Source organism: Etheostoma cragini, chromosome 14 (assembly GCF_013103735.1).
Source record: "Etheostoma cragini isolate CJK2018 chromosome 14, CSU_Ecrag_1.0, whole genome shotgun sequence".
NCBI classification, from domain to species: domain Eukaryota; kingdom Metazoa; phylum Chordata; class Actinopteri; order Perciformes; family Percidae; genus Etheostoma; species Etheostoma cragini.
In genome coordinates, this window is record NC_048420.1 from 6,975,520 (window position 1) to 6,984,229 (window position 8,710).

The 8,710-nt window shown below is 41.9% G+C and overlaps 1 protein-coding gene across 15 annotated transcripts in view; it reads left to right on the forward strand.

Annotated features, from left to right (window-relative positions):
• adgrb2 (adhesion G protein-coupled receptor B2) overlaps window positions 1-8,710 on the forward strand; it is a 215,220-nt gene that overhangs the window by 166,061 nt on the left and 40,449 nt on the right. For all 15 annotated transcript variants that reach the window (XR_004659264.1, XM_034891466.1, XM_034891459.1 and 12 more), the window contains 3 exons: window positions 6,797-6,900; window positions 7,276-7,378; window positions 7,860-8,010. Coding sequence is in view for 14 of the 15 variants with exons in the window: in XM_034891466.1 (XP_034747357.1) it covers window positions 6,797-6,900; window positions 7,276-7,378; window positions 7,860-8,010 (358 nt within the window). In the remaining variant the exon portion in view is untranslated. The remainder of the gene's footprint in view (window positions 1-6,796; window positions 6,901-7,275; window positions 7,379-7,859; window positions 8,011-8,710) is intronic.

The following is an 8,710-nucleotide window of genomic DNA, read 5'->3' on the forward strand; positions in this document are numbered from 1 at the left end:
ACACACACACACACACACACACACACACACACACACACACACACACACACACACACACACACACACACACACCAGTCTCGCAGTGGCAGACCTATCGCCACAAACCTTGTTTTGGTTGAACATTTTCACATAGAGGGGCAAACTCTAGAATTGCTTATTACCTGCAAAGGAAAATGCCACATAACATATGAGTATTAAGAGAATTAAGTTATGTTTTAACACAATATAGTACTGTGAGCTATTTATGTTGTATGTGTACATGGTTACACCTTATTGCTCTTACCGGAACATCGCTGTATACTTCTTCATTGGCATTTGCAGATATTGCCAACGGATGTTTCTGGTGATTTCTATGTGATAGAGAACTGGCCTACAGCAATGTTGTTCGTCCGTGTCTTCATCCTCCCGTCGTAGTAGGCTGCAACAAGCCTCTTTCTTGACTACAGGGTTTTCACCTGTTCTTCTTATCACTGTTACTGTATTTAACTTTTTCTCCTGCTAGCTTGCTTCAGAAAGCTAGCATGCTTGGAAAGAAAAAACCTTTTTTTAACTGGTGGGCAAACATGCTACTACATCCCTGTTAGATCTTAAGTTCGTTCACAGAAAGAACCGAGCATAAGGGCCTGCCTTATTGCAGAACTCAAATTTTTGTCAACATTTGCCATTTTCAGCGTGCTGCTTGCTCGCTCATAGGTTGTTGTAGTTTTTTTCTTGTAGCGGGGGGATTTTGGGAACGGTAACAGACAAAATAAGAGAAGGGTCGAAGGAGAAGCCTGACATGTGACCCAGAGCCATGCACTGGATGTCAGGCTTTATCCAGGCAATATACTACCGTTGGCACCACACCAACATTGGTTCTGCATTTCCATAACTCATTTAGAAGGCAATTACTGCATCACATCAATAATAATATGTGAACCTATCTAATGTAAAAGAGTTCTCACAGTTTCTTGTCCCCGCAGCGCTACCTGCTTTTGTCACAATCTCTCTCATGAAATTATTGGGTCTGTTACCTCTGCTGTCATCACTGGCACCTAATAATAGTAATAATAAGGAGGGAAATATCTCACAGCTGATTCTACTATTCAGAACTAATGGCAAAAGGGCAGACTGTGGAAGGAGATAGCGATGAGTGAGGCACTACAGGATGGCAGCTCATATCTTAACCCATTATGACTTAACTGAAGAAAGAAAACAAGGCCTGCCCTAGATGGAGCATGACTGCAAGGTTCAGGATGCACATTTCTTGCCCTCGTCAACTGAAATTAAAAGATGAGGGGACTGCGCGGAATTGCATTAGAATGTTTGGATCCCTCGTTGCATTAATTGAAGGTTAGTTAGTGACAAGGGAGATGATGACAGTGTAAACAGGTGAAATTATGTAGTGGCGTTTCTCTGGCTAAGGATGCATAATGACTGAGTGTGGGTGTGACAGATTTACTTGGTAATTACACATTTTCAAATGGAGCAGAAAGTGTTTGTTTTGGATGCGGTGGCATTTTCATTTTGCATGTTCTTGTTATGTGAAAAACAAAGGTTTTCCACAGTAGAGGGTAATATGTCCTCATGGTAACCTTCTGATTCCAATTTGAGAAAATGTGTGTGTGAGCTAACAAGGCCTGTTCTAGTGTATCTAAGATGGTATAGAAGATATGCAGGTGGTACATATCTTTGTGCTACTGGCTTTAATTTAGAACTATTTTGCCTGTGTTTGTTGCTGAAACATGTACTAAACAAGCAGTACAAAACTTAAATAGTATGTAAAATATAATACCTGAGGATAAAGCTAGCACTTGATATGACTTTACATTTTAAGTCACTACGTCAGCGCTCCAGGTTGTCACACACTGACAGCAGACTTATGGGTTGTCTTGAGGCCACTGAAGCCAGAACCTGTCAAGTTGAACCCTCATGGGTCTGATGAAATTGATTCAGTTGAAGCACATTGCAGTCAGTATTTACCTAGTGCCATGACAGCAAAACAGACAACTGAATAGCTGGAACACTAGATTAGCAAGATGTGGAACTTTGTAGCTCTGTAGTGGCAGTGCGCCGTGTGTTTGCATTCCTGTACCTGTGTGGGGACCAAAGGAGCACATGACTGCTTAATGTTGACATCTTTTCAAGAATTCTTCAGCAGTTCATTAGCTTTTTTTCACAGCCTACTTGGGGCTATTAGACACACTGCAATAATACCATATTACATGAGTGTCAACAAATAGCCACAAATGCATGCTGTTAAGGCACAGCTGCCTTATAGAGTATTAAGAGCCTGAGACTGGACCCATTAGAAAAACTGCTATATTGGTTTTGTGTTCAAATGCCTGGAACAACCTGCAGTGCTTTTACCTATTCCTGACAAGGACTTCTTGTAGCCGTACAAGTTAGGACCGTTCTTTCTCAAAAGCAAAGCCAGAAGGAATGTGATCTAGTTCTACCTTCGTACGACCTCTTCAGGAAGAGGTCGGTGAGGATGAATGGGTCAACGTTGACATGCTTTTTGCATCCCATTTCCTACTAACCTTAAAACGAAAGAATGGGAGACACAGGGAGGGAGGGAAAGAGGGAGGGAGGGAGGGAAAGAGGGAGGGAGGGTGGGTGGGTGGAGTGTCAGCGAGAGGAGATAAGTAGGTTAAACTTCCTGAGCTGAAAATAGCTATCTTCTCCATCACATGGTAGCCAAGCTGCCCAGGGGAGCCTGGCCATATACAGCACAGCCTCAGCACATTCTTTCTAATCTGTACTCTCTGTCTCTCTCTCTCTCTCTCTCTCTCTCTCTCTCTCTCTCTCTCTCTCTCTCTCTCTCTCTCTCTCTCTCTCTCTCTCTCTCTCTCTCTGATTTTCTCTCCTCTCACACACATACGGCGCACACACAAAACACTTTCACATACCCCATCCATATGCAAAATAATATTACTCTATCTATTCCGAGCAGGGCATTTTTTAGACACTGTAGCCTCAGGCCTGATATGTTGTATTTGTGTGGGCGTTTCCTTTTTTCCTCCCTCTATTTCCTCTTTTGTAGCATCCTTCCATATGAAATTAGACACTTAATCTCACCACGCACACATAACCTACATAATCTAACCATAGCAATTAAGAAAACACTGTTAGACAAATTGACACAATGAAGGGCTGCGGGACAATTTGTGGATGTATGGGTAAATTAGGAGTGAGAGTGTAATTTATCCCATTACATGTCTGGTAGCGGCTGATTTAGGACAAACTAAGAGAAAAAGAAAAGGAAATTCCATGTGTGTACGAGTGTGTGTGTGTGTGTGTGTGTGTGTGTGTGTGTGTGTGTGTGTGTGTGTGTGCGCGCTTGTCACTCCCCATGCTTCCTTTATGTTTGATCTTCAGACTGCAAATAAAAAAACCACAAATGCCTGCGTATCCTTTGACCTTCCTCTCTACATAATATCAAAACCACCTGGTCTCTGTTTTCTCCCACTGTCCTCCAAGGTATTTCCTTTTTTTCTGAAGCAGATGCTTGTCATATCCCCTTCTTCTCTTTTTAGTGTCTCCCCTTTCTTATGAGGCCGTTTTGATTATGGTTCACCTCTATTCTCCTATTGGTATTCCAGCCTATTCCCCTTTTCTCTGGAGAAATTGGCTTTCTTTTGATGTGCCAGGGAAAACCACTAAAAGAGGAGCTCTGTCTTTGTTTTATTTTTCTCTATTTCTTTCCCCTCCTACTCTTTGCTTTCTCTTATTTGTCCTTAACTCTTCCCACTCCCTCTCTCTCTGAAATTCTCTCATACTCCTTATTTTCAGTTTGCATTCTTTATTAGGTTTCAAACCGCAAAGCCATAGAACCCGTCTATGTTTGTCTGTTTTAGTTATTATTATTATTATTATTATTATTATTACTATTATATTTATTACTATTTGTTGTCTGCCGCGCCTGCTTAAATTCCCGTGAGCTGGAATGAGGTAGAAACATAAAACTTGGGGTAATAGCTGGAAATGGTTTTTATGTGCTTCCTTGGAAATATGAACCCAATCGGCCACGTGGTGGCGCTGTAATTGAGGCTTCAAAACGCAAACTGTGACAGGCCACGCCCCCCCACACCATAAGTCTGATTGAGTTGAAACACATTTTTGAGATCTCCTACACTGTAGCTCCGATTGCTGCCAAATGTTCAGTGAATCATCAATGGCTCAAGCTTATTAAAAGGTGTATAAAGCATGTACTTATATCAATTACTTTTCAAGTTATTAACCAATGAACTTGGAAAGGGGCGTGGCTCTGGACATAAATGAACACAAATCAGCAACCGTAAGGCCAATCATTACAAAACTCACAAGGTATGTTCAGATAGGTGCCCCAGATATACCCAGACAGTTTTATATACATACGCCACTAAAACCCTGACCCACAAAACTCACAGGGTATGTTCAGATAGGTGCCCCAGATATACCCAGACAGTTTTATATACATACGCCACTAGGGGGCGCTACAAGCGTAAGATAGGAGAGTTGCATTAAACACATTTTACTATAAATCACATATTCATTGTCCAATCATCATACATCTCTCAGGAAATGCCCTCATAAGTACCTGAACAACGCCCTGAAAGTTCATTTCAAATTTACCACCAGGGGGCGCTATAAATGCAAACAAACTGCAGTGGATATATCGCAATTCAGGCTATAAATGACTAAATGTTTGTCCAGGAAACGTCTACACAATGACCTTACACGTACGCTGCAGGTCTCATTCAAATTAACCACTAGGGGTTCCGTTAATACACAATAACTGGACGAGGAAGGACAGTAATCAACGTTTGAGCGTGGAATCGCAGCTTGCGTCTGCTTTTCCCAAGTTGCCGTGACTGAGCAACATATCACGCTGAATTGAAAAAAAAAATTTTGACGAATCAGTTGTAGGCATTTTAAACAAAGTGAACTTGCAGGATATGTTTTATATCGACATGTGAAATTACTTTGACGTCGCTATTGAGAGAAAAAAGGTTTGAACCCACAAATCGCTGCTTGCGGCTATATTTCCTTTCCAAAGTCCTTTCTTTTGCTTTCCACCTATGCCTTCAACTCATCTTTAATAAGACACACATACAGCTTAACCACTGACTTTAAGTTACTTGGCACATCTGCCTGACGTGCCTTTGTGTGTGAGTATATGCTTTATTCGTTAAAAAGACACAGTGTGTGTGTGTGTGTGTGTGTATGTGTGTCTGTGTGCCTGTGTGTACAGAGATAACCCTTTTGGGATGAAAGGGAAAGCTAGCCACCCTGGGAGGTAAATTGTGTGATGGAGAACTTTAAAGCAGACATTAAGCCCATTTGGGACACGGCGGGGTGTGTGCTCTCCACGCGGATTCATTTGTCTGTTCCTCATCCTTTAAAAGGCGCACCTCGAGGGAGAGGAAAAGGAGAGGTCCGCTGTACATCATGACCTAAATTGCTTAATTATGCGCCGTGGTCGAGTGCTTTTACCCTTGTGCATGTGAAATTATACAAAGGGTGGAATAGGTGCACAGCGGGCTCCCACTGTACATTCTCTGCCTCTGTAATTGGTGGTTACCTGAATGCGTCCTCATGTTTCAGAGTAAATAACAATTAATTGAAACTATAATTATAATTACAAGTTTTGTAGGTGAAGCTAGAAAAGTTGCGTAGGTGACAGCAAAGGGGTCAACAAATGAGAACTTTGACATTAGTGTAATTACGTGTTATTATCCAGCTCAATCTGACAGACTTAATTGCATGTAATGAGCAGGTACAATCAGAAAGGTCTACCAAATGGATTACAACTAAGGATGTGCAAGAGTTAATAAAAAGTGTAAGGGCAAAAGCGTGCACAAACAATTATTTAAATCTATTACAGTAAAGGATCTAACAGGATTTATTCAAGTCGGTTTTCACTCTACCTCACACATCGATCCGTCTGTCTGTCTGTCTGTCTGTCTGTCTGTCTGTCTGTCTGTCTGTCTGTCTGTCTGTCTGTCTCTCGATATTACAGTGCACTCGATATTACAGTGCACTTGGGTTCACCCCACATTTAACCCTTCAGGCTGTTAGCCTGTTGCTGCGTAGGTAAAACTTGAGTCAGAAACTAGCTTCAAACACATTACTAACAAACAAGGTTGTTGGCACTTCCCTGTCATTTAGGATTTGTTTCTTTGTTTCCCTAATGTAGAAATGAAGCTGATTTAAACCTCACAGTCATATGGATGCAGTTTTGAAATAGCGAAGAGCAGAATGACTGTCCTGTCCAAGAGGGTCAGAGGTCTATAGTGGTGTTGCTGTAGGCCATCGGTAACCCAATAGTAACCACTTACTGTAGAAAACACATGGAAAGTGTCCAAAGCCATTCAGCGCGTTATCCGTCATCCAATCTGAGGAAGACCCGCAAAGCCAGTGTATGGACTTAGTTATAGTTGTGTTCCGATGTTAATTGTTGTTGTTAATAGTATATTATTTATTACATGTAAAGAAAATGTTTTTATATGAAAACCCGGTTTCAATATTTTTGATGACTCAACTTAAACTCGGGGATGTATGCATAAATGAATCCAATCAAATGGGATTTGAGGCGACTAGCCGTGTGTGCTGAGGTGAAAATACTCTGCCATGTCAATGTGACATTAATTAACCCATTCAGTGTTTAGTTTTTTGTACAATAAAATAAGGGTGTCATTTGAAGAACAGTATGTAATTTGAAGAACATTGGGTTTTGACAAGCAAGGTACTTCTGTGGACTGATGTCATGCAGTAATTATTGACTGATCCCTGTTCCCCTTTCTGTCTCTCCTCTTCCTTTCACTCTCCTCAGGAAATGGGTCCCACCAGCATGCCCTCTGTGCCCCTCATGGTGGGCTGTGGGGTCTCCTGCACTGCTCTGCTCATCCTGCTGCTAATCTACGCTGCCTTCTGGAGGTACATGTGCACACACAGAACCTAAAACTTGATTGTCATGCCCGCCTCTATACTCACACATCCGCTATGCAGAGCCGCTATTTTTTCTCATTATTTAGGCTCCTACAATACCAATACATAAAAGTGCTTTTTGTGTGTGTCCTTTACTGTGCCAAAACTCAAATGAGGCCTAGTAAGGAACAAATGGTTCAACTACAGCAGGGGGGGTGGTGATTAGTTTTTGGTCTCACACATGACAGATGGCGAAATCAAGCTAATGACTCTGTCCAGTGTCCAAAAAGATGCTATTCAGTCCGTCAATGTGTCATTAATACTTATTTCATCTGTCTGTCCTCTCTGTCTCTCTCACTATCTCTCTCCTTCTCTTCTCCGTAGGTACATTCGTTCGGAGAGATCCATAATCTTGGTGAATTTTTGCCTCTCAATTTTGGCCTCCAATTTATTGATTTTGGTGGGACAATCTCAAACACTCAGCAAGGTGAGGCAAAGAGAAAGTTATATTCCTGCACAAAGTCACTGGACTTCCACAGTGAAAATACACATTTATGGTTCCAGTATTAATGCTCTTGACCAAGTTTTTTTCATAATGCCTAGACACTAAACACTAAAGTGTATAAAAGGGTCATAGAGTGGAGTTCTCAAAGTGGCAAGCTGACTTGGCACACAGCACTCTGAGTACTGACTTAGCAAGACAGCACTGTGAAGTGGTCAGTATCGATCAAAATGACAAACATAGCGGAGCCAGGTTAAGTCCTATTTTTTTAAACAGTATGTGCTTTATCAGATTCCCTTTTTCCTCTTTGTCCAATTTATTTTGCGGAGGTTTCATTTTGCTCTGCTGAACAGTACTAAGAGATGATTCATTACGACACATCTCATAAAATACCTTTTTTCTTTTTACTCTTCTGTAAAACGTCTTTTCTCACTTTCTGTCTCCCTAACTTTCTTTTCCTCCTTAGGGCCTCTGTACTGTGACTGCGGCCTTTCTGCATTTCTTCTTCTTGGCGTCCTTCTGCTGGGTGCTGACGGAGGCGTGGCAGTCCTACCTGGCCGTTATCGGCAAAATGAGGTCCAGACTCATTCGCAAGCGCTTTCTGTGCCTCGGCTGGGGTAAGTCTGCATCTGACGCTGACAATTGAAATAACTAAAGTCTCGCAGTAGCAACCATTTTATCCAGAGGTTACATTTTATGTTGACAAAATGAACCCAGCATGACTGTACATCCCTATGCATGCACTAGTTTGCTGAGTGCACACACTGAAATGACTTAATTATGGAAACAACCTTCAGAATAATCAGCATCTAAAGCTTGCCAGCAGACATTGTCTGTTAATGGCTTGGAAGGCCTTAGTTACTGTGATTTAAAAGAAACTATGACCTCCCTCCATTCAGCTGTACATCACCTCTGCTCCATGTCATTCTGTTATGCTGTCCTCGCAATGTACTACAACCTGACCAACAGGCATCAGGGATGTTCGCCGATAATCGAAACGTGATAACATCTGCATACCACTGGCAAGATGCTTTGAGAGAGGCCTAGGAATTACAACCTCTAACACTCTAACACCATCACCGCACGCACCTACACACACACACACACACACACACACACAAAACACCGTCTGTTCATTTCACTTGATATTGATCCTAGCATTCTAATCTGCCCAAGTCACTGATGCCCTTACCTGATGCAGAGATACAGAGGAGGGTGAATGTATAGATTGTTGTACAGTCACAGATGGAGAGATACTGTGTGTGTGTGTGTGTGTGTGTGTGTGTGTGTGTGTGTGTGTGTGTGTGTGTGTGTGTG